Source organism: Sus scrofa, chromosome 6 (assembly GCF_054392235.1).
Source record: "Sus scrofa isolate SSC_HxYL_T2T_F1_AM1 chromosome 6, Sscrofa_HxYL_maternal_Yorkshire_Landrace_v2.0, whole genome shotgun sequence".
NCBI classification, from domain to species: domain Eukaryota; kingdom Metazoa; phylum Chordata; class Mammalia; order Artiodactyla; family Suidae; genus Sus; species Sus scrofa.
In genome coordinates this window covers 47,674,219-47,701,033 of record NC_139388.1, presented here as the reverse complement: position 1 = coordinate 47,701,033, position 26,815 = coordinate 47,674,219, and the positions used below count along the sequence as shown (strand labels likewise).

Sequence of the window (26,815 nt, the reverse complement as noted above, 5' to 3'; positions counted from 1 at the left end):
GAATAAAGTGTCCTCCTTCCCAGGATCTGGAAGCTTCCTTGGCCTCTGGACAATGGGGGAAGAGACCCATCTTTAGTCTCTTGGTTACCCCAGTGGCCTCATTTCCAAGCTCCCTTGAAGGCAGGTGGCACTGCTGCTTCTGTCATGAGCTTGGTCCTGGGATCACGGCAAATGCTGGGAGCCTGGGTTTCAACTTCCAGCCTCTTGGGTGCACTGAGCTGGTACCTCCATGGAGGCTTAGCTCTCCCTCCTGCTTATGGAACCTGCTGACTCAGTCCCTCCCCAGGTGGGCAACTTGTGCTCTATTTGTGCCCTGCTCCATCCTCACAGGTTTAGCGTTTGCCCCTTTTGCTTCTTTCCCCTACTCATCTCCTCCAGGAGCTCAGGCTCCTGGAAAACCAAAGCCAAAGAGGTTACTTGCCTGTAAGAAACTTCTGGTTATCCTTTTTTTTTTCATTGATAATGATTTTTATTTTTTCCATTATAGCCGGTTTACAGTGTTCTGTCAATTTTCTACTGTACAATAAGGTGACCCAGTTACACGTACATGTATATATTCTTTTTTCTCACATTATCATGCTCCATCATAAGTGACTAGACATAGTTTCCAGTGCTACTCAGCAGGATCTCATTGCTAATCCATTCCAAAGGCAATAGTTAGTATCTATTAACCCCAAATTCCCAATCCATCCCACTCCCTCCTCCTCCCCCTTGGCAACCACAAGTCTGTTCTCCATGTCCATGAGTTTCTTTTCTGTGGAAAGGTTCATTTGTGCCTTATATTAGATTCCAGTATAAGTGATATCATATGGTATTTGTCTTTCTCTTTGACTTACTTCACTTTGCATGAAAGTCTCTAGTTCCATCCATGTTGCTGCAAATGGCATTAGTTTGTTTATGGCTGAGTAGTATTCCATTGTGTATATATACCACATCTTCTTAATCTAAGCATCTGTTGATGGACATTTGGGTTGTTTCCATGTTTTGGCTATTGTGAATAGTGCTGCAATGAACTTGCGGATGCATGTGTCTTTTTCAAGGAAATTGTTACCTGGATATATGCCCAAGAGTGGGATTGCTGGGTCATATGGTAGTTCTATGTATAGTTTTCTAAGGTACCTCCATACTGTTTTCCATAGTGGTTGTACCAATTTACATTCCCACCACAGTGCAGGAGGGTTACTTTTTCTCCACATCCTCTCCAACATTCGTTATTTGTGGAGTTATTAATGATGGCCATTCTGACTGGTGTGAGGTGGTACCTCATGGTAGTTTTAATTTGCATTTCTCTAATAATCGGTGATGTTGAGCATTTTTTCATGTTCCTGGCCATCTTCTTTGGAGAAATGTCTATTCAGGTCTTTTGCCCATTTTTCAATTGGGTGGTTATCCTTTAGAACAAAGTGTAAGTTTATCTCTCAGTGGACTTCCCCACCCCCTGCCTGGTCAGGACTGCACATTGGCCAAGATAGTCTCACCAGTCTGTTGACAAATGTTTTGGATTCACCTCTGCATCTAGGCATATGTGTTGGAGAGCTTGCCTCTCCCTGCTCTGCCAGCTCCAACTCCTGACTCACAGTCTAGTTGTGATGAAATAAGTGGCAACTGAGTGGTTGCTAATAAGTGTCCATTCCTTCCCTTTTCTTTTCTTGATTATGATTTAACTGTTTCTCCCTGCCACACTGAAAATTCCTTGTTATGACCCTCTTCATAGCTCCTATATCTGGCAAATAAATAATCAGTGTTTGTGGAATTCACCCTTCTTCCCGACCTGAACGTTTGGTCTAACTAAGTCTCCATCACTTTTAAGCTGCCATTTTGTCTTCCTGGGCAGAGTGAGGAAAAATAATCTGCTGCCTTTGGGTTATCTGCTTAAAGAAGGAAAAAGAAAATTTAGGGGGCTTGATCCTGCCTCCATGATGTTTGGGCTGTCCCTGTGCCAGGTGGTGTGAAGGCTGGGCCTGCTGTTCCTTCCACAGATTTCTCCAGGGCCCCAGGGAGTCTTCTCCTTGACTGACTGCTTCCTCAAGGAAGCTCACATGCATTTCTCAACCTCTTCTGAACTGCTGAAGGTGCAAGTCTGCTAACTTAGAAATAAAGATGATGCAGAATACTGAATTCAGGTAAAACCTAGCCAACACCTTTATTTATTTATTTTTTGGCCGCATCTGCGGCATATGGAAGTTCCCAGGCTAGGGGCTGAGTCAGAGCTACAGCTGCCAGCCTATACCACAGCCACAGCAATGCCAGATCTGAGCCACATCTGTGACCTACGCCACCGCTCACAGCAACGCTGGATCCTTTACCCACTGAGCGAAGCCAGGAATTGTACCTGCATCCTCATGGATACTAGTTAGGTTCATTACCACTGAAGCCATAATAGGAACTCTAGCCAATGACTTTTAAAATAACTTTTTCAGATAAGATAATCTAAAAATATATAATTCATTATGGAAAACTTGAAAAATACAGATGTGGCTTTTTGATTGTGCAGCCAGCCTTCAAGATGGCGCTGGAGAAGGAAAAGAAGTCTAAGAAGTCAAACTGCAAGTTTAATTTGGACCTTACTCATCCAGCAGAAGACGGAATTTTTGATTCTGGAAATTTTGAACAGTTTTTACAGGAGAAGGTTAAAGTGAATGAAAAAACTGGAAATCTTGGGAATGTTGTTCACATTGAATGCTTCAGGAATAAAATCACAGTTGTTTCTGAGAAAGAGTTCTTTAAAAGGTATTTGAAATATCTTACCAAGAAATACCTTAAGAAGAACAATCTTTGTGATTGTCTTCGTGTGGTTTCATCTGACAAGGAAACTTGTGAACTTCGTCACTTCCAGATTAGTCAAGATAAAGTTGGATCCGAGTCTGAGGACTAAATGAAGCTATCCCTTATAGGGTTTTGCTTGATAATACAACAAATGAGACCAGAGAAAGAGACATATAGAAATTGACTTTTAGTTTATCAATGAATAAAAAACATTGTACTTTATGAAAGAAAGAAAAAGAAAAAAGAAAGAAAGAAAGGAAGAAAGAAAGAAAAATAGAGATGTGTATGTTCATATGCACACACTGTATTTTCTGCATACTCAGCATCTTCCCCTGGATGGCTGATAAGCAAAGAGGTCTGAACCACCCTATAACCTGTGCCTTCTGCAGGCTTGGCCAGCCCAGTTGTTCAGTCATCCTGGAATCCACTCTTTCTCACCCACACGTCTAATTGATTAGCAAATTCTGCTGTTTTTTTTTTTTTCCTTCAAAATCCACTTGAATCCAAGTACTTTTCACAGAAACCCCCACTCTCCTGTTCCAAACCACAGCACTTGTCTGGATCATCCCAGAACCTCAGAGCTGTCTCCCCCTTATAGCCTGGACCCCCTAGAGTCTACTCTCTGAAAGCAGCCAGGATGTCTGCTTTTGGCATAAGGGAGACACAGAGCTTGATATTACCCTCCTGCCACAATAAGAAAACCTGTCGGAGTTCCCATTGTGGCGCAGCGGAAGCAAATCTGACTAGGGACCATGAGGTTGCGGGTTCGATCCCTGGCCTTGCTCAGTGGGTTAAGGATCCAGCATTGCCATGAGCTGTGGTGTAGGTTGCAGATGTGGCTCGGATCTGGTGTTGCTGTGGCTGTGGCTTAGGCTGGCAGCTACAGCTCTGATTTGACCCCTAGCCTGGGAACCTCCATATGCTGCGGGTGTGGCCCTTAAAAAAAAGGACAAAAGACAAAAAAAAAAAAAGAAAAGAAAAAAGAAAACCTGTCATAGTATATGAAACAACTGTTTTATGTACATAAAGTTGTACTAAATTTGTACGTATGCCTCAATCAGATCAAGGTCTTTTCTGTTCTCTTCCACAGGTCTGTCTGTGTAATCCTCCATCCCTAAAATACTTATTTAATCATTGAAACTGTATCGTACAGGTCAATATCTGGTATGGCAAGTCTCACCCCATTACCCTTCTTTTGCAAAATGTTCTTGGCTGAATCAGCTATGTCTTTCCCTAAGTGAATCCCGTAAGGATTTTATCGAAATTGTTTTATATTTGTAGATGTGTCTGAGGATTAATGGATTTCTTCCAATCTTAAATCTATTCATCTGAGAATACAGAAACTACTACACAGCCTTGAGTACTGTAGCTATAAGTCTTGAGATTGGGTAGACTGTTTCATTTTACTATTTCTCCTTTTCTGAATTATTTTAGTTTTTCTAGTTTCTTTACCCTTCCATATAAATTTTAGAGTAAGCTTGTTTATATCTACAAAATTTAGTCCTCAGTGGAGCTTTATGGTTTTTCCCACATAACTCCAGCACATTTGCTGTTGAGTAGATATTTTATTTTGTTTATTGTTGCTGTGAATACGATTATTTTGACACTATATTTTAATTTAATATTGTTATTGCTTTTTATGCATTTATTTATTTTGTAATGGGCCACATTGCAAAAATTTTAATCAGTTCTAACAATTATTTTCTTTGTATGGTTTCAACTCCTTTAAACTTGTTAAAGTTTGTTTCATGACCCAGGATATGGCATCTCTTGGTATATGTTTCATAGAAACTTGAAAAGAATATGTGTTTTGCTGTTGCTGATTCGATTCTGTTGGTTGATGGTCTTGTTGCCTATATCCTTGCTCATTCTTTATCTAATTTCTCCAACTCTAATTGTGAATTCGTCTATTTCTTCTGTTTCTATCAGTTTTTGTCTTATGTATTTTGTAGCTCTCTTGTTTGGTGCATACACAATCAGGATTGCTGTCTTCTAGGTGGATTAACTTTTTTATCATAATGTAATGAATCTTTCTGTCTCTGGTAATTTCCTTTGCTCTGAACTCTACTTTATCTGATATTAACATATCCACTCCTGTTTTCTCTTGTGTAATGTTTGCAAAGTATAGCTGTTTCCATCTTTTAGCTTTTAGTCTACCTACCTCATTGGTATAGACTGAATGTTTGTGTCCCCAGCCAAATTTATGTATGATAACCCAATCCACAAAGTGTTGGTTGGGCTCTTGAGAGGTGATTAGGTCATCAGGGCTCTGCCTCATGAATAGGATTAGTTCCCTTAATAAAAAGACCCCAGAGAGATCCCTTGCCCATTCTGTCATGTGAAGACTCAGTGAATGTCTGTCTATGAACGTGGAAGTGGACTCTCACCAGACACCAAATCTCTGATGCCTTGATCTTGGACTTTCCAGCCTCCAGAACTGCAAGAAAAAAATATTTGTTGTTTATAGGCCACCTCATCTTTGGTATTTTGTTATATTAGCCCAAATGAACTAAGACAATTGTTATGTTTGAAGTAAGTTTCCAACAGCATATATAGTTGGGTCATCTTTCTTATAAATTTATTTGAGTATAGTTAATGTACATTATGTAACAGGTGTATAATATAGTGATTAGATGGGTCATCTTTTTCAACCCACTGTAACAATGTCTGTCTTTTAATTGGTATATTTAGACTATTTACATTAAATGTACTTATTGATAGGAGTTCCTGTTGTGGCTCAGCGGTTAACGAATCCAACTAGGAACCATGAGGCTGCGGGTTCAATCCCTGTCCTGCTCAGTGGGTTAAGGATCTGGCGTTGCCATGAACTGTGGTGTAGGTCACAGAAGTGGCTCAGATCTTGCTGTGACTCTGGTGGAGGTCAGCAGCTACAGCTCTGATCTGACCCCTAGCCTGGGAACCTCCATATGCCGCGGGAGCAGTCCAAGAAATGGCAAAAAGACAAAAATAATAATAATGTATTTATTGATATACAGTTGACCCTCGGACAACATGAGGGTTGGGGTGTCGACCCTCCACACAGTTGAAAATCCACATATAACTTAAAGTTGGCCCTCTGTATTTGCAGTTTTCTGTTTATAGAGTTCTGCATCTGCACATTCAACCAACATGAATGGTATAGTACTGTAGTATTTACTATTGAAAAAAAAAAAAATCCATGTGTAAGTAGCCCTGCACAGTTCAAACCCATGTAGTTCAAGAGTCAACTGTATTAGGGCTTAAGTCTGCTATTTTATTTTATTTCTTTATTTTATTTTATTTTCATTTTTTAAAGTTTTATTGAAGTATAGTTGACTTACAAATATTGTGATAATTTCTGCTGTACAACAAAGTGATTCAGTTATTCATGTATACACATCCTTTCAGATTCTTTTCCCACAGAGATTATCCAAGAATATTGGGTAGAGTTCTCTGTGCTATACATCAGGTCCCTGTTCACCAATCATTCCATATACCTCAGTGTGCATATTCTGCTATTTTATTTTTTGTTTTCTGTTTACTTTCTGTTTTTTATTTCTCTGTTTTATTTTCCTGCTTTTCTATAAATTTTTTAAGATTCCACTTTAATTTGTCTATAGTGTTTTTCACTGTATTAAAAAAATTTTTTTTTTGGTCATGCCTGTGGCATATGGAAGTCCTCAGGCAAGGGATAGAACCCGAGCCACAGAAGTGACAGTGATGAATCCTTAACTGCTAGGCCACCAGGGAAATCCCTCTACTGTATCTCTTTGTATAGCTTTCTTAGTGGTTGCTCTAGGTATTACATTGTATAGACAGAACTTATCACAGTCTATTGGTGTTGACATTTCGCCAGTTCAAGTGAAGTAAAGAAACCTCCTTCCCTTTAGGTCCCTTTACCTCCTGCCATTTATAATTGTCTTAAGCATTTCTTGTATATACATTTAGAACCACATTAGACAGTATTGTAATTCCTTTAACCGTTGAACAGAATTTAGAAAACCTAAGAGATAAAGGAAAATATATTTAACTATATTTGTATTCTTTTTGTTGTTCTTTCTTCTTTTCTGGTGTTCCAGAATTTTTCTTTTATGGTTTCATTTCTGTTTCAAGAACTTCCTTTAGCCCTTCTTTTCAGGTAGTCTTACGGCAACAAATTCTTTTGGTCTCTTTCATCTGAAGATCTCCTGATTTCTACTTTAGTCCTAATGGATATTTTCACTGGATATAGGATTCTGGGTTGACAGTCCTTTTCTTTTACTGTTTGAAAATTGTGCCACTTCCTTCTGGCCTCTGTAGTTTCTGATGAGAAATCTGCAGGAATTCAAATTGTTCTTTGCCTGTTAAGTAAGGCATTGTTTTTCTCTCACTGCTTTGAAGACATATTCCTTGCCTTTAGCTTTAAGAAATTTGACTATGAAAAAAATTTTTGACAATGAATGTCTTGGTGTAGATTTATTTGGATTTATCCTATTTAGGAATTTTTCAGCTTCTTCAGTAGATAGGCTCCTTTGCCAAATTTGGAGGTTTTAAACATATATCCTTGACTGCTTTTGGATTCACCCTCTTTCCCCTTTCCTGGGATTCTGATGACATGAGTGTTGAATCTTTTGCTTTGGTTACACAGGCTCCTGAGGCTATGTTCATTTTTATAAAAGTCTGTTTTCTTTCTGTCGTTCAGATCGGGTAATTTCTATTGTTCAAATGTCAAGTTTACTGATTCTTTCCTCTGTCATTCTTTCTCTGCCCTCTCCATCTTGATCTTATTCAATGAGTTAAAAATTTTTCTCATTTGTTGTATTTTTTAGTTCTGAAATTTACATTTGCCTGTTCTTTATATCTTTTATTATTTGCTGAGATTTTTAATTTTTCACTTGTTTCAGACTTGTTCATAATTGCTTGTTTAAACATTTTATAATGGCTGCTTGGAAATATTTATCAGATAATTCTAACATCTGTGCTTTTTTTTTTTTTGTCTTGAGAATTTTATTTATTTGTTGTTGGATAAATATTAAGTATTTACTACATAAAAGACAACTTTGTGATGGTCACCTTTAGATCTGTTTAGAGAAAGCACACAGTGATTATATTATATGCTTAATGCAAAATAGGTACATTTTTCATTATTTTGTGTGTCTATACATCTCGCCTTCCAAATACACAAGAGCTTTCTTTTTTTGTGTGTGTGCTTTTTTTTTTTGATTTTTAGGGTTGTACCTGTGGCATATGGAAGTTCCCAGGCTAGGGGTCAAATCGCTGCTGGCCACAGCCATAGCAACGCTGGATCTGAGCCATGTCTGCGACCTACACCACAGCTCACGGCAATGCTGGATCCCCAACCCACTGAGTGAAGCCAGGGATCGAATCTGCCTCCTCATGGATACTAGTCAGATTCGTTTATGCTGTGCCACAATGGGAGCTCTCCATCTCTGCTATTTTGGTGTAGGCATTTATTGATGGTCTTTTTAAATTCAATTTTCCAGGTTCTTGGTATGATGAATGATTTTTGATTGGAACTTGGACATTTTAGGTATTATGTTGTGAGGAGGCACCTTGTTACTACAGGTTGGAGACGGAACTCCCAGCTCCATACCCAGCCTTCTATGACACCACCTTCTCAGGGGGTTTGGTGTACCTCATTACAGCCTGGTAAGGGTGGAAATCCAGGCTTCCTACTTGCCCTTTGCAAACTGGGGCTACAGTTTTTCTGTAGTACTTGGCTGGAGTAGAGTAGTTATTGTCTAAAAGTTTTCTGTCTTACTAGTCTCTTTCCTGGTCCTTTGGTTAGAAAGAGCAGAGTTTTTGTTTTGTTTGTTGCTTGTGGGTTTTTTTTTTTTTTTTTTTTTTTTTGGTTCTGTGCTATTTCATGTTTCTAGGTTATAGCCTCATTAGCTACAAGTATGGACTATTTCAGGCAAAAAGAAAATCTGGGGAACTCACTACCATATTGTTCCCTTGATAGTGGTCCCCAACCTCTCTAGCTAGTTTGCCTTTTTTTCCTCCATTTTTCAGAGTCTTATGTTCATTATGTACATAAAATGTCAGGGGTTTTTAGTTGTACTTTGCTGGAGGAATAAGGAAAAGTACATCTATTCTGTCTTCCCAGAACTTTATATAGCATTTTATTTCATATCTTTTTCTTGCTTAGTGTACTGGCTAGAATTTCTGGAAGAACATTAAATAAAAACAGGAATAACATCTATTCTTTTCTCATTCCTCATTCACTGTAGGAGTGCCTCTACTGTTACCCCATGAAGTATGATGCTTAGTGCTAAACATTAGTTTGAGACATTAACTCTAGTCAATATACTTTTCTTTTCTATTTCTTCTTTCTTCTTTCAGTCCACACCGGCAGTATATGGAAGTTCCCAGGTTAAAGGCTGAATTGGAGCTGCAGCTGCAAGCCTATGTCACAGCCACAGCCACATTGGATCCTTAATCCACTGAGTGAGGCCAGGGATTGAACCTGCATCCTCATGGATACTATGTTGGCTTCTTAACCTGCTGAGCCACACAGGAACTCCCTAGTCCATATACTTAAATTCAGTTTACTTGCCATGTGCAGTATTTAGAAGTACTTGCCATGTGCTCTAAGCCTGGACTAATAGAGCTAGCAGGGATTAAAGAGGTTGTATTTGTTTTCTCTTATGTTAAAAGTTGTTTTTTTTCTCTACAACCAGACCCACCTTTATATCAACATTATGTCTCCTGTTCCTTCATTGCTCTGGCCTGCTTTGTACTGGAGGGGATACAGGGAACCATGAGGTTCACAGTTAGATAAGAGGAATATGAAGTATATTAAGTTATATTAAATCTATGGGCCTATCTTGGTTAAGACTCTAAATGTCAAGTTATAAAGTTTAAGCTAGCAGAAGTAAATGGAGGGAACTACATTCATTGTACCAGAAGGCCATTTGACAGGGTCCAGAGGTAGGCCATGTAGGAAGAACTGGAGCCAAGATTTACCCGTCATGGTGCGGTGGAAACGAATCCGACCAGGAACCATGAGGTTGCGGGTTCAATCCTTGGCCTCGCTCAGTGGGTTAAGGATCCGGCATTGCTGTGAGCTGTGGTGTAGGTTGCAGATGCGGCTTGGATCTGGTGTTCCTGTGGCTGTGGTGTAGGCTGACAGCTACAGCTCCGATTCAGCTCCTAGCCTGGGAACCTCCATATGCCATGGTGAAGCTCTAAAAAGCAAACAAAACAAAACAAAACAAAAGAACAAAAACCAAAACTACCAGGACTTTTGTACCCTTGTTGTCTCCATCTCTCCAGGTCCTTTGCCTCCACTCCTTTGGGGGAGTTGGTTTCATTCTTCTTTCTCTGCCTCAGAGGCTAAGATAGGTACAATCTAGCTTCCAGGTCCATGTCCTATCATTCAAGAAAATAGTCAGGGCTAAACTAGCTTCTCCTTCTCAGCATAAGATTGGTCCACTTGAAAACTTGTACACCCCTGGTCCAGACAGCTATGGCCATAGAGCCTGATCATGTGGTACAATCATTGGTGCTAGGAGTTCACCCACCCCAAAAGATGGAGTGAGTATTCTGTTTATGTTTTATGTAATAATAGAAGGGCACTACAGGGACTGCCTAAGGAATCCTTTTATACATGCAGCAATGTAACTGCACAGAATAACTATCCTTACTTTGGGCCTCCAAATTAGAGTTTCTGTAAATTGCTGTGAGAATATTTGTCCTGGGATTGTGCCCTTTCTTCCTCTGAGTAGTGTAGTTTTTATCACTCCCTTTGTCTCTAATTTATATTCATTTTCACCTCTGCTTGGGCTTATAGATAAAGCCAATACAAAAATTCTTTTGAGTACAGATATTTTCAAATTAATGTCCTAGCCAGCAACATTAAGCCATGAATTCTGTTCTTACATAGTGAATCTAATCTTTCCCCCAAATCTTTTTCTGTTCTGTTTTTCTTATATCAGTGTAGAAATGTTCGGTGTAATTGAGAACATTAGCTTCATGCTTCCATGTCATCTCCAATTTTCGTATACAAACATACACTTAATTCCCAAGGGCTGCAACTTGTCATATTCTACTCCCCTTTTTTTCTCACAGCCGCTTTCCCTTTTTCTTGGTTCAGTATTAAGCATATTTCACCATTCTAGTCAAGGACCCCTTCTCCAGGCTGTGCTTCTAGCATTTAGATGTTCTAGGCAACTTCCTTCCTCTGCTGCCTCCCGGAGGGCCTGGCCCTGCCTCACCTGGGAAGAATTACATCAACATCAATTTCCAGGGCTCACAGGCACCAAAAGAAGGCTTTACTCTTTATTTAGCCCCAGCAGGAATTTAGGACAGCTAGGGACAAAAGATATCATGTGTCTTCAGGTGAAGTCACCACTCATGTCAGTGAGAATGACCTATCCATCTACCCATGTCATTAGTTTAGTATTCCCCGGACCACCCAAGAAATCAAAGCCAGTCAAGATTGCCAGGAGACACAAAATCCATATCAAAAGCCATCAGAAAAAGGATACCAAAAGTTATTATTGAACAACTTTGACTTACACAGTTCAAGTTAGAAGATTTCTATAAGTCCAGGTCCATAAATTTATGTTTCTTTGATTCCAAAACACCACTAATTTTAGAAGGCATCACACCTATAAAAACAAGAGAAAGCCCTGGCAAGTTTCTTTTGACATCTTAATCCGAAAAACATTATGGGGCAAATGTATCTTAAAATTAAAGAATTATACTAAAATCTCACAGGAAAAAAAAAAAAAAGGGAGTTCCCATCATGGCTCAGCAGAAATAAATCTAACCAGCATCCATGAGGACACAGGTTCGATCCCTGACCTCGCTCAGTGGGTTAAGGATCCAGTGTTGACATGAGCTGTGATGTAGGTCGCAGACGTGGCTTGGATCCAGCGTGGCTGTGGCTGTGGCCGGCAGCTGTAGCTCCGATTTGACCCCCAGCCTGGGAACCTCCATATGCCATTGGGGCATCCCTAAAAAGACAAAAACAAAACAAAACAAAACAAAACAAAAAACAATCTCACAGGAACTCAAGAATCATATCACAGCTGGAGCCTAGGAGTACATAAAAACAGAAGTGACTGAACTTTTGTAACATTGTAATCTTTTTAGTATTTTGGGGTTATTCCACTGCAATTTGAGTGCAGATAATTAAAACCCTGATTGCATTACAAGACCATAGCTAAATTTCTGATTTAGGCTTCTGTAGAGAATAAACAGCCTTACAAAGATAAAGAACACTAAGGAGTTAAACTTCCAGGATGGGAAAGTAACCTAACTAATATATCAAAATTTCCCTCTATCTCAGTGAAGAAAATCAATGAATAAAATTCCTAAACTGATAATCAATCCTATTTAGTTGTAATTATATAAAACATCCCAGTGCCATTTAGATGACACTTTCTCATTCTGGTGTGGTGATCCTTCTTGCTGAGGTCTGAGTTGCAGACAAAGGGTGCCCTTGTTCCCTGCCTGGGTTCAAAACCAGAGAAGAGATGTGAGAATCAGATAGATGGAGATCGAATATCGCCTCTGTTACTGAGATGGTGTATTGAAAAGAATGACTGGAAATTCTGGGCAGGTAGATTCTCTGACTCCCTGCAGACAGTTTAGACCTTGGAACTTCCCATCTACGGGCAGGTTTGGGTCTGCAGAGTGAACTCACTTAACTGGGATTTCTGCCAGGAACTACTAGTTCAGAGGGAAGAGGTCATCTCTCTTACACACTTAGAGGAACTCCATTTAGTCAAGAAGTATAGACCATGGGCTCTCACCCACGGTTGTAGTCCATTTCCAGAGAAGGCAACTTGTAAAAGTTGGGATAAGAGGCCAGGAGTATTTAAGGGGAATCCTCCTTGTGATAAACAGGGCACATGTGTTTCCTAAAGGATCTCTTTATTCATGCCTTTGATGTGGCAGCCAGTCTCCAAAGATGTCTCCAATGAGCCCCACCTCCTCGTGTTCACACCCTGGTGTAGACTCCTCCCATATTGTACTGGGATCATTCGGTGTGTCCAATAACATATGGCAGAAGTGAAGGAGTGTTACTTCTAAGATCAGGTCATAGAAGACATTCTGGGTTCCACCCTGAGAGCTCTCTCTTGCTTTGTCCCTTGCTTTCTCTGGGGAGAGCCGGTTGCCATGTTGTGGGCAGGACTAAGGACAGCACTACACAGAAAGGAACTGCAGCCTCCAGCTAACAGCGAGTGAGAAACTAAGACCGGGCAACAACCATCTGAGTGATCTTGGAAGTGGACACCCCAGCCCCAGGCAGGTCAGAAACCCTGGGTACCAGGTTGACTACAACTTCATGAGACCTGAGCTAGAACCACCCAGCTAAGCTGCTCCTAGATTCCTGATCCTCAAAACCTGTAGGAGATAATAAATGTTTGTTGTTTTTAAGCTCTTAAGTTCATGGATGATTTGTTAGGTGGCAAAAGATAACTAGAGTATTTACCTAACATTTATTTAATATATCTATATGTTTTTATAACATGGCAAGCACTATGGGAGTCTCTGTTTCCAGGATCTGTCATGGAGATAACAGATAGGAGAACTGTGATGTGGACGGCATCACATCATACCCTGTGATGTCACAGTCCCGAATTGTGGTGTCCGTGGACTTTCCTCACAACAACTCTGTGAAGCCAGTGAGCTGATTCTGATTTTACAGATGAGGAAACTATGACTCAGAGATTAAACACCATGGTCAAGGCTATCAGTGGATCAGGTGTACTAAAATAACTGAATAAATGAACTAAATTTTATAAATGAAACTTAAAAATAAATAAAAGTTAAGTTTGGTTTCCTGCATTGTGTTGTTTCTTTAATTTCTAGATATGGTAGAAAGAAAGCAAGGCTTATCCTGATATTCCACTGAGAATGCAGATGTAGTAAAGTTTTATTGCTACAGGCTGCAGAGTGACAGGCTGGCATGTGGGCCTTGCCAGGAGCAGGAAACCGAGGCTCTCTGTGCATCTTAGGATGCCCGCTGGAGAGCAGTTGTTTTATCCTTGCCTTCATGGGTCATATGTCCTTCGAAAAGCCTAGGGTGGCAGGGAGTGTTGGCTGGGAAGTGGGCACCTACTTGTGATGCAGAAATCCATTTTAAAACAGCCTCAGTTTAAAGATAGCCTTGGCAACTGGTAGGGGTTGAGCTGCCAGATGTCTCGAGGAGATGGGCATACAGAGTGGATAGCTGTGATTCAGCATCGTTTAGCTTTGATCACACCATTGTATAATATTCATCTCTTGGATGTTGAGGTTGCTTTATTTGGTCTTGATTTTTAGTGAGTAGCAGTATAGAAATTATTATACACAAACTTTTAAATGCTGTCAAACGTATAGAGCTTTTGGGGGGCGTTATAGTGGCCACCAGATAAATGTATTGGCATAATAATTGAATGGTGTCATATAACCTTAATTAATTTTGATCCTTTAGCTGTAGAGCATGAAAACATACTAATCCGACCCCAAATTACCAAATTAAGAAATTTTACCTTTACCAAAATGCAGAAAGTACTGTAAGTTAAGGATTCTTTCCAAACACTGAATAATTGCATTTAAGAATTTTCCAAGGTTGAAGGAACATAAATTTTTAGACAAACAGTTACACCAGGTTTGATAATCCATATTTTTGCTATGAATATATTTATTTATGAATAAATAAATTGTATCAATTAACAGTATAACAGCTGGAACAATAATAGTGAAAATGAATGTCTTTGCAAATGATTGCTTTTCTCAGTTGTAATCTTTGTCTTCCTTGGGTTCATATTTCACTTTGGACTCTTTTAGTTATCATGGAGGATGAGCATACGGCTGGTGGACAGTTCTCAAAGAAGGAGAAAAAGTAAGGACAATTCACTATAGCCAGTATTACTAAAGATTAATTCTATTGGAGTTCCTGCCATGGCTTAGCGGTAAGGAACCCGACTAGTAGCCATGAGGATATGGGTTCAATCCCTGGCCTTGTTTAGTGGGTTAAGGATCCGGCCTTGCTATGAGCTATGGTGTAGGTTGCAGATGTGGCTCAGATCTCACGTGGCTATGGCTGTGGTGTAGGCTGGCAGCTACAGCTCAGACTTGACCTCTAGCCTGGGAACTTCCATATGCCACGGGTGCGGCCCTAAAAAAAGCAAAAAAAAAAAAAAAAAAAAAAAAAGGAATGCTACTGACTAAATTATATCTAGGCCAACTCTAGTACAAATCAATCATCATGTTTATAAAAAAAGGACATATCTCCTCCTGCTTCCCCAAGTCCACGCCATCCCCCAACAGCAATTCTTTCCTTCATTTTGCTCTGCTCCATGAGACCTGACCTGCCATTGTTGTTTTGCTAAGCAAGTCAGAAATGGGCATCCTGTGCTGCTCAGAATTTTGTTAGAAAGATGCAAGTCTGTGAAGACAATGCTTCCTCAATTTAACTGCCTTAGGTATTTCTGTGGAAATGTTTCAGAATGTATGATGTGTGCGAAATTTTAAGACTTTGAACTTGTCTGGAAAGTAGCATCAGATTAAGGTTATCTAAATCATTCCGAAATTCAAATCTTATGAAGTATTCTGGCTCAAATCTCCTATCCTTTATGAAATCTTCGTAGTCTAGGCTAACACTCAATAACCTCTGAAGCATAGCAATAATGGTTTGTTCATTTATTCATTTAAGAAATACCTGTTGAATACCTATTATGACCCAGAGTCTATGCTAGAAATATATATTGTGTGGTTTCTGTAGGGACTGATCTAACAGATGATTTGCAGTGCAGTGGGGGCAAGCATTGTATTGTCTGTGAATAGACTAAGAGCATGTACCCAGGCTGAACTGTGAGTAGCTTTCTGGAAAATTGGTGCCTAAGCCGAAAGAAGAGATTATACACAGAAGGCAGGGAGATGTGGGAAGGCTGTGCTAGAGAAGTGAGCAGAGGCTAGATAAGAAAGTCTTTAGGTATCAATCTAAGGAGTTTCCATGAGATTGTGAAAGCAGTGGGAACGCATTAAAGATGTTTAAGGAGTGAAGCAAAATGATCTGGTTGGTGTTTCAGAAGCATCTCTCAGGTGGATGTTCACTATTAGCAGTGCAATGGATGAGAAACCCTGGCCAACCTTCCTACTGAAAACAACTAGAAATGCCAGAGGAAAACAATTTTTAAATAAACTATTGAATGAATCAATGAGCTGTCAAGAAAGTAAGAAGTACTCAAACCAAAAACCAAGTAAAGAAGAAACAGAAAGGGAAGCATAGATGCTTCCCCTTTACCTTGAGGGCTTTTGCTAAATAAGATGAACTTGAATTTTGACTTTTATTTCCTGTTTAGCTGTGGAGTACAGGACACAGCTTGGGGTCTATCCAAAATAGAAAGTCTGATAGGAGACCTCCATCATAAAACTGAGACCGCAGAGATTATACCCTTAAAGAAAGGATAGGCTAGAAATAACCCCCACCCCACCCTCAGGGAATTCCATGGAAAAGTACCAATCTTGAAATGTAGTGATAAAATAGGATGGGAAGCAATCTCTCCTGATTGTTTGTAACCACAAACAAGTCAAGTCTTCATACACGTTTGAACCCCAAATTCATACTACCTAAATAGTCTGAAAAAAATCTCAACCTGAGATTTACTGAAGTTGCAGTGTAAAATATTCCTTTTCTGGTAGTACCCCAGAACAGGAGACAGAAACAAATGAAAATCTCTCTCCATAGGAACCTGCCTTACTTACAAGCACAATGAACTTACTAAGATGATGTTCTAGAAAAATAGGAGCATGCAGTAAAATTGAACAAAAAAACACACAAAATATATAAAAAAGGAAGGCACCATAAGAAAGAACCAGCAGAAACAATACATAGGAGATCAGACAAGCAAAAATTATAGATTAATGTAAATGTATATTAAATATATGACAACAACATCATAAAGGACTTAATGGGAGAAACGGGATACTATTGTGAGGTTTTTATACTATATATGAAATGGCACAATCGTATTAATATCTTCCCTATAAAGTCTAAAAGATCTATAGAGACATCCCCTTATTCATTTCTTTTTTTTTTTTTTTTTTTGGTCTTTTTTGCCATTTCTTGGGCTGCTCCTGTGGCATATGGAGGTTCCCAGGCTAGGGGTGGAATCAGAGCTGTAGCCACCTGCCTACACCAGAGCCACAGCAACACGGGATCCGAGCCGCGTCTGTGATCTACACCACAGCTCACGGCAGCGCCGGATCATTAACCCACTGAGCAAGGCCAGGGATCAAACCCGCAACCTCATGGTTCTTAGTCAGATTCATTAACTACTGCGCCATGACAGGAACTCCCCCTTATTCATTTCTGAAAGCAGTCAAGTGTACCTTTCTTCTTTTTTATCTTGTTAGTTCATTCATTTTATTGGTCTTTTCAGGGGACAACTTTTGCCTCTGTTGATTTTCTTTATTGTATGCTGATTCTATGTTTCATTAACTTCTACTTTTATTATTTATTTGCTTCAACTTTCTTTTGGTTTATTTTTTTCTAACATTTCGAGTTGGATACTAAGTTCATCGATTTTTTTTAAGTTTTTTTTTTTTTTTTAATATGCATTTAAAACAAATTTTTCCTTCCTTTTTCTTCTTGGCCATCCTGTGGCATATGGAATTCTCAGGCCAGGAGTCAGATTCAAGCTGCAGTCATGTTCTAAGTCACAGCTGTGGCAACGCCGGATTCTTAACCCACTTTGCCAGGCCAGGGATCAAATCTGCGTCCCAGGGCTTCCAAGATGCCACTGATCCCCTTGCGCCACAGTGGAAACTCCTCACATTTTTCCCTTAAGCATGGTTTTAGATGTACCTCATTACATTGCTATGTAGTTTTCTTATTAATCAATCAAATCATTTTCTAATTTCCACTGTAATTTCCTCTATGACTCATGAGTTATCACTTTTTAAACATGTAGGGATTTTCCAGTTGTCTTCTTATTTTTAGCCTGATTACATTGTGATTAGAAAACATCTTCTATGATTTCTGACATCTAATAACGTCAGTTAAAACCTGCTTTAGGAGCTCCCGTTAGTGGTGCAGTGGAAACGAATCCAGTCAGGAACCATGAGGTTGCAGGTTCAATCCCTGGCCTCGCTCAGTGGTTAAGGATCTGGTGTTGCCTTGAGCTGTGGTGTAGGTCACAGATGCGGCTGGGATCCCGAGTTGCTGTGACTCTGGTGTAGGCCCGCAGCTGTAGCTCCAATTAGGCTCCTAGCCTGGGAACCTCCACATGCCTTGGGTGTGGCTCTAAAAAAAAAGAAAAACAAACAAACAAACAAACAAAAAAACCTGCTTTAAATGTATCCTTTAGTTGAATTCAGTGTCCACTTTCCTTAAGTCAGATTTGTTGTGTTGTTCAAATCTGTACATTCACTGATTATTTTTTGTGTGCTTATTCTGATATTGAGAGGTGTCTTAAAGTCTACCATGGTTTTCAGTCTGTCTGCTTCCCCTTACAGTTTCTTAAAATTTTGTTTTATAAATTGAGTCTGTGTTATTAGTTTCATGCATATTTAGAATCATTTCCTCTCTCACATTAATTGAACTGTGTATCATTAATTTTTTGTATTTATCTATGGTAATGCTTTTTGCTTTAATGTATCCTTTGTTGTTATACTAATATTAACATATCCACACAGATTTCTTTTGGTTAGTGTTTGCAGAATATATCTTTTCTCCATTCTTTTATGTTTATTTATTTATTTATTTGTCTTCTTGTCTTTTCTAGGGCTGCACCCACGGCATAAGGAGGTTCCCAGGCTAGGGGTCTAATCAGAGCTGTAGCTGCCGGCCTCCACCAGAGCCATAGCAACACAGGATCTGAGCCACATCTGCAACCTAAACCACAGCTCAAGGCAACACCAGATCCTTAACCACTGAGAGAGGCCAGGGATCAAACCCACAACCTCGTAGTTCCTAGTCAGATTCGTTAACCACTGAGCCATGATGGGAACTCCCATTCTTTTATTTTCAACTTTTCTGTATCCTTACAATTTAGATGTAATTCTCATAAACAATACATAGCTGATTTTTTAAAAAAATTAGTGCCTCTTTGGGTGTTCTCTTCGTGGCTCAGTGGTTAACAAACTCGACTAGGATCCATGAGGATGTGGGTTCAATCCCTGGCCTTGATCAGTGAGTTAAGGATCCATTGTTGCTGTGAGCTGTGGTGTAGGTCGCAGATGTGGCTCGGATCCTGTGTTGGCTGTGGTTGCGGTGTAGGCCAGCAGCTGCACCTCCGATTAGACCCCTACCCTGGGAACCTCCATATACTGTGAGTACAGCCCTAAAAAAAAAAAATATTAGTGCCTCTTCATCTTTTGTCTTTGCCTTTTAATTGTCTTTTTATTTTTTTGTATTCTAGTTATGCATTTATTTTATCTTTCTTTTATTTTTTAAAGTTTTATTGAAGTATAGTTGATTTACAATGTTGTGATAACTTATGCTGTATAACAAAGTGATTCAGTTATACATATACACACATCTCTCTTTATCAGATTCTTTCCCCATGTGTATTACCACAGAATATTGGGTAGAGTTCCCTGTGCTATACAGCAGGCCCCCCTTGGCCAGTCATTCCGTATATCACATTGTGTGTATGCCAATCCCAAATCTTTTAATTGGAGCATTTAACCAATTTATATTATTTCCATTACTGATATATTAAAGTTTAAGTCTGCCATCTTACTTAATGCTTTCTGTTTGTCTTGCATGACCTATGTTCCTCTTTTTTCTTCTTTCCTGCCTTCTTTTAGATTAATCAAGTATTTTCTGTACTTCTCTCCTCCTCAGTTAGCCTGTGATACACTCAAACACTCTTTTAATACGTATTCTTTACAACATGTGTACTTGATATATATAATTCTAATATTAATTAATACCTTTATTTCCTTCCAGAAAAATGCAAGAAACTTTAAAAACTTTTTACCCCCTTACTGGCTTAAATGACATTGTTGCTTAATATTTCTATCCTCCACATAATATAATCCCCACAATACATTATTATTATGTTTCATACAGCCAATATTCATTTTGATTTAACCACATGTATATTGCTCTTTATTCCTTTCTGCTGCCATCAGGGACTATTTTCTTTTGCCTGGAAAACATTCTTTAGTATATCTTTTAGTGCAATTATACTGACATTAAATCTTTTCTTTTTTTGTTTGAAAATGATCTATTTCACTTTCATTTTTGAAGGCCGTTTTGCTGGATATAGACTTCTAGTTGGCAGCCGTTTTTCAGTATTTCGAAAGTACTATTTCACTGTCTTTTTGTTTCATTGTTTCAGTTCAGAAGACATCTGTCAGTCTAACTTGTTTCTTAAAGGCAGTCTTTTTTTCTCTGTCCAGTTTAAATTTTTTTCTCTGTTTTGTTTAGTAGCTTTACTTTTTAAAAATTTTATTTATTTATTTTTAAGGGCTGCACCTGTGGCATATGTAAGTTTTCAGGCTAAGGGTTGAATTGGAGCTACAGCTGCCAGCCAACACCACAGCCACAGCAATGAGGGTTCTGAGCCACGTCTGTGACCTACACTAGAGCTCAGAGCAATGCTGGATCCTTAACCCACTGAGTGAGACCAGGGATTGAACCTTCATCTTCATGGATACTAGTTGGGTTCATTACCACTGAGCCATGACAGGAATTCCCTGTTTAGTAGTTTTATTATGACGGCTTAGGTATGAGTTTCTTTGTACTTATCCTCACTGGTATTCTTAGGGCTTCCTGAGTTGATGGGTTGATGTTTTTCAACAATTCTGATAAATTCTCAGTCATTATTATCATTCTCCCTTCTTCTTGAACTTCAGTTACTGATATGTTAGACCTCCTTTCTGTGCCTTCTACGTCTCTTACCCTCTCTTCAAATTTTTCCAACATATTATCTCTTCATGATTAAATCTGCATATTTTCTGCAGCTTTATCTTCCAGTTCATTAATTCTTTCTTCATCTGTTATAAACTGCTAAATAATCCATTCACTGGGTTCTTAATTCAGGTTATTTTACTTTAAAATTCTCAAACTTTTTTCTTTTCATTTCCAGATCACTTCTGAAATTCTCAAATCTCATCTTTCATCTGCCTGAGCATAGTAAGTACAGTTATTTTAAAGTCTATGTCTGATAACTTCAGTGTTTAGAACTCCTGTGTGTCTGTTTCTATTGATTTTCATTCACATTGTTTTGTTTTCTTGTGGTCTGCTTAATTTTTATTGCGTTTTGGACAGTGTGTGCACGATATTGTTCACAGAAAGTTTTGAGGCCTAGGATCATTTTGGTTTCCTTCAGAATAGATTTTTTTTTTTGCTTCTGCCACACAGATGGGGATATTCGCCACCAGGAGTACTTTAATAAAATTTGGGGGCTTGAGAGGTTTTGTAGTTGAAGTCCTTGAAAGAACCCACCTATTGTTTATAATTATGCCCATGATATAAACTTATGTATCCCCTGCCAAACTGAGGGGGCTCACTAGTCTTCTCCTGACTTGGCAGGCCTGAAGACCAATCCCTCTCACACTTAAGGCTGTCAAAATTGTAGCTTAATCTCTTGGCTTCTCAGTTTTTCCATCTCAGAATTGGCAAGTGCCTCCTGGAGGAAAGTGGTCCCAAATGCTCTGCTCTACTCCCAGGGTCTCCATCTTTTCCTGATATCCTATTTTGATAATTCTTTACTATCATGGTAGAGCTCTTTGGTGCTTTCAAGAAGGTTTTATTTTTATTTTTCAGATTTTCTGTTTGTCTTTTGTGGTAGGATTGGTGAGACCTAGTCCACCATTACTTCAAGTAGAAGTGCTTTACTTAGTTTTTTTCCTTCAAAACTGACTTGTCTTGAAAAAAAGAAAAGTGAGCCTCTACTTTACTTCATACACAACAATATATTCAACATAAGTTAAAGGCCAAAATAAGAAAAGTAAAACCTTAAGACTTTAAATAGAAAACAGAGGACCCTATCTTGATATTCTTAAGACAGAAGTAGCCAGAAATCATATCTAAAGGAAAAAATTGCTAAATTAGACCAAAATAAAATTTAAAATTTATAAGAACAAAAGTCTTATGACTTAAAATGCTAACATTATGATTTTAATGCTAACATTAAAATGCAAGCCCAGGAATTCCCATCATGGGTCAGCGGAAATGAATCTGACTGGCATCCATGAGGACACAGGCTCAATCCCTGGCCTTGCACAGTGGGTTAAGGACCCAGTGTTGCCATGAGCTGTGGTGTATGTCACAGCTCGGATCCCACATTGTTGTTGTTGTAGCATAGGCCATCAGCTATAGCTCCAACTCAGCCCCTAGCCTGGGAACCTCCATGTGCCACGGGTGCGGCCCTAAAAAGACAAAAAAAAAGCAAGCCCATTTCAGAAAAGATTTTTTTTTTTTCCCCACTGTACAGCATGGGGATCAAGTTGTTCTTACATGTATACATTTTTCCCCCACCCTTTGTTCTGTTGCAATATGAGTATCTAGACATAGTTCTCAATGCTACTCAGTAGAATCTCCTTGTAAATATATTCTAATAACCCCAAGCTCCCGATCCCTCCCACTCCCTCCCTCCAGAAAAGATTTTTTATTTATTTATTTATTTTTGTCTTTTTGCTATTTCTTGGGCCGCTCCTGCGGCATATGGAGGTTCCCAGGCTAGGGGTCCAATCGGAGCTGTAGCTACCGGCCTACGCCAGAGCCACAGCAACGCAGGATCCGAGCCGTGTCTGCAACCTACACCACAGCTCACGGCAACGCCAGATCCTTAACCCACTGAGCAAGGGCAGGGACCGAACCCGCAACCTCATGGTTCCTAGTCGGATTCGTTAACCACTGCGCCACGATGGGAACTCCCAGAAAAGATTTTTAAGCCTCCATAACTAAACAAAGATTTATATCCAGAATAAAATTTTTAAAAAGAAATAAAGAAATCTCATAGGAAAAAATGGCAAAAGATAGTTATCTGAAGAAGATTCTTCAGTGGCCAATATGCATATGAAAAGATACTTGACTCACCAGTAATCAGGGGACTCAAAATTGAAACAATGAAATGTTTCATGCCCATTACATTGTCAAAATTTAAGAAAAACCTTATCATTCTTTGAAACATATCTGAGAGACAAGAAGTCACTTTGTAAGTCAGAGTACAAATGAGGAAAGCCACTTGTGCTTTGGAAGGCAATATCTACTGAAAGTAGAATACATGAACTCCTTTTGAACCAGCCACCCAAACCTAGTTATAAACCCTTGAGGTACTGAATATTTGCATAAGAGGCTTATACCAGGATCTATCTTGCAGAACTATTGGTGAAAATTGGAATTCCCTAGTGGCCTAGTGGGTTAAGGCTCTGGTGTTGTCACTCCTGCCACTCGGGTCTCTGTTGTGGTGTGGGTTTGATCCCTGGCCTGGTAACTTCCGCATGTATGGGGTATGCCCCCACCCTGAAAAAGGGAAACTGTATGCATCAATAGGAAAATGAGTTTAAAAGTGAGATGTTTTGTATAATAGGCTAATGTAAAGCAATTAAAATTATTGACTAGACCTATGTGCGTCACCATAGGTAAATCTTTTTTTTTTTTTTTTGTCTTTATGGGGCCACACCTGTGGCATATGGAAGTTCCCAAGCTAGGGGTTGAAAAGGAGCTATAGCTGCTGTCCTACACCACAGCTACAGCAACACCAGATCTGAGCCTTGTCTATGACCTACACAACAGCTCATAGCAACATTGGATCCTTAACTCACTGAGCGTGTCCAGGGATCGAACCTGTGTCCTCGTGGACAGCAGTCAGGTTTGTTACCACTGAGATCACAACGGGAACTCTGCCTTGGAGAAATCTTGAGAATGTGTTGATGAAAAGAAAAACACATTGAATGGTGATATGCAAATATGACATAATGCAAAGCTTATAAGTAAGGAAAATAATACTATAAATCCTTTTTAAAATATATACAGAAGTTGTAAAACATTAGCAGAAGGGATACACACGAATTTCCAGTTATCTCTGGGAGAGAAGTAGAGGTTGAGATGGAGGGAAAAAAATGAGGGCCTCATCTCTTGTGGTAATGTTTTATTTCTCCACACTGCAATCAATCAATCAGTCAATAAAATAAAAGAACTTGAAACAAATAATCTGGCATCATGTTAAAAAGTTTTTATGTTAAAAATTAATTAAATAAGAGCTAGAATAGTTCCCAGCACAGAAAAGGCATTGAAGAAAAAAAGGGAAAGGGCGTTGAGGGAAGGAGGGAAGGAAGAAATCAGACTTAGCAGATGTCTCTAAGTATCTTAAGCAGATGCAGGGCTCAAGCTGGTGACACTGACAATATTTCACATGGAGATTCTTTTTTAAAAAATCATTCCAGTGAGAGTGAGGGATGATGTCTTGGCATGTGTAGAAAGCTGGCTGAAAGAAACATGAAGATAGGGATGAGCCATCTTGAGCCTTATTGATGTCAAGAGAGTTACCTTTGCATAACATCTTTATCTGTAATCTGGAGGTCACAGATCATGGGAAACTCTGGGCCAGAAAGGGGCACCAAGCCCTTCCCTGGTATGACATTTCAAGTTGGTTTCACTGAGATATGCAGTGGACCAAGAAGAATAGCTAAGATGGGGTCATCCAACTCTCCTATGTGGACCGTGAGCGATACTGACCTACGGAAGAATGCGGGTCTAACTGTCATCAGGTGATCCACCAAGGACCACGGCAAGCACTAGCTGAGATGTGACTTGCATTTGGCAGATACCCAGGTAGGAGAGGATGAGTGGCAGGTCCAGGACAAGGAAGAGCATCCGAACAGGGTTCCTGATGTTGTGCAAATGTTCTTAGTCACTGAAACCTGGAATGTAGACTATGAGAACTGAGAGAGGAAAATCTAAAATAAAGGAAAGGAAACTCTACTCTCTACAGATCTTTCAAGCTTCTGTCCCTAAGTTGGTGGTGCCCACTGAAAGATAAAAACTGATAAAAGATTTTGTTTAAATCGAGAGGACTTTTTGGGTCCAGGCTTAGCCTCTGTACTTGTTTGGATAAGCCATGTCTGGATAAAAACAAGCATGACTGGGGACCCCAGTTGGGGCCCTCCTTGTGGTTGAGGCTGACTTTGGTTGCTCCCTTCCTTGTAGGTAGGGCATAGAGCAGGTCACATTTGGGGCGCTGTTTTCCCTCTGTGTGGCCAATTTCTGCATTTTTTGTAAAAACTGGGAGTTTTGTAATATTTTTCCAAAGTATTAAAAAATCGAATGCTAAACAAGATACAGTCATACTCCCTAAACTCAGCTTATGTGTAAATTAAGCAGTGTATCACTAATTGGTGTCAAGATGACTAAAGAAGCCTAGTTTGAATATCTATTTTTAATTTCTCATTTGCGTGGGAAGTACCTTACCTTTCAGCCTGTGAAAGAGCTTTCTGATTTATAAGGATATCGTCTTAATTGAATAACAAGATGCTGCTTAGCATGTTGTTAAAAACATTTCCCCCCTCCAGTTATATTTTTTTTAAGTAAATAAGTGCCATTATTTCCATTCTTAATGTAAATAGCATGGACAATTTTCTCCTAAATCTTTCTTATAGTGAGTGAGTTTGTAATTTGAGAGAGTTGGAAGGAATTCTTTATTTATTTGGGATGGTCTACTAAAATAAATTAGGATTTCTCTATGGGACTTATAAAAGGGGTGAAAATATGAGAAAACATTCTATTGATCGGATATTGGAGGTGTTCAAAATGAACTGATAAATTTTAGTATCTTTGGTGAATTTTCTTCTGAGTCATTGGTAGCTGTAGATTGTTTACTTGATTCTGGCTAAAAGAAGAGAATTATGGACTAATAAATATTCATTAAATATATTTTCCTGATTCTCTATAAATCTAAAGAATAAATAGTTGGTGGTCTGTGCAATACAGATTTATTCTAGCACGCAGAAGTGGCCTGGCATCAAAAGAGGAAATGATACTCCATCCTCCTTCCCCACCTCTGTTCTCTAAAGCCTTTTTGGCTCAATGGAAGCAAAGAATTCATGGAATCTTTGCATCTTAGAGATGGTACAGCAGACAAAAAAAGTGTTCACCCTCCAGGAAAGAAGCACATGATAGTCTTGACTGAATACTCATCAAATCTCTGGAAAAGGCAGGACTCTCTAGTCTAAGAAGTGACAGAAGTTATTGTAATGAAAAAACTTTGTTGAATTTGTGTACTCTTTTTTCTCTTTCCCTATTTCATCTCTCATCTATCCATGCCTCTTCACCTCCATCCCTACCATTTACTGCAGACCCCTATCATCTCCCATAAAAACATAGCAGGGAGCAAGAAACAACAATGTAACAAACATATACATTCAAATCTCCAACATCTGCAGATTTTACTCTGGGTGAGATGGGGTGCCACTGGAGAGTTTTGTCTTGTTTTCTTTTTCTTTCTTTCTTTCTTTTTTTTTTTTTTTGCTTTTTAAGGCTGCACCCACAGCATATGGAGGTTCCCAGGTTAGGGGTCCAATAGGAGCTGTAGCTGCTGGTCTACACCACAGCCACAGCCACACGAGATCCGAGCCACATCTGTGACCTACACTACAGCTCACGGCAACATTGGATCTTTAAGCCATTGAGCGAGGCCAGGGATTGAACCTGCAACCTCATGGTTCCTAGTCAGACGAGTTTCCACTGTGCAAGATGGGAGGTCTGCCACTGGAGAGTGTTGATTAATGGAAGGGTCTTAATTGATCACAGGCCCAGTCAGGCTATATTGACAAGGACCATAAGGAGTTTGGGTGGAGGCAGTGGGGCTGATTAGGGGCCATTGCAATAATCCCCAGAGAGAAAATAGGGACCTGCACCAGGGTGGCTGTAGTAGAAGTAGAGAGAAAAATGGTTGGGCTTTGGATATATTTTGGAGGCTGAGCTGACAAAATGTATTCATGGTCTGAGTGGAAATTTTGAGAGAGAGAGTTGAGTGATTTCCAAGCTTTTTTGCTTGAGCACCATAAAGAATAGAGCTGCCTTTAACTGAGATGGGGAAGGTTGTGGCAATGGCAGGTTAGGAGAAAATTTTCAGGAGCTTGATTTTAGGCTTGTTAATTTTTTTTTTTTAGGCAT

At 39.4% G+C, this 26,815-nt stretch overlaps 1 protein-coding gene and 1 pseudogene across 10 annotated transcripts in view; both read left to right on the top strand.

Moving 5' to 3' along the window:
- LOC100623157 (uncharacterized) overlaps positions 1 to 26,815 on the top strand; it is a 247,612-nt gene that overhangs the window by 134,295 nt on the left and 86,502 nt on the right. For 7 of the 10 annotated variants that reach the window (XR_014806003.1, XR_014806002.1, XM_084960409.1 and 4 more), the window contains 2 exons: positions 14,530 to 14,584; positions 20,784 to 20,830. The exons of 1 other annotated variant lie outside the window; for it this stretch is intronic. Coding sequence is in view for 4 of the 9 variants with exons in the window: in XM_084960409.1 (XP_084816535.1) it covers positions 14,530 to 14,584; positions 20,784 to 20,830 (102 nt within the window). In the remaining 5 variants the exon portion in view is untranslated. Of the gene's footprint in view, positions 1 to 14,529; positions 14,585 to 20,783; positions 20,831 to 26,815 lie in introns of those variants that run through there. 2 more of the 10 variants (XM_084960401.1, XM_084960403.1) reach the window with 1 other exon arrangement.
- Positions 2,507 to 2,875, top strand: LOC110260978 (ribosomal protein eL22-like 1 pseudogene; annotated as a pseudogene).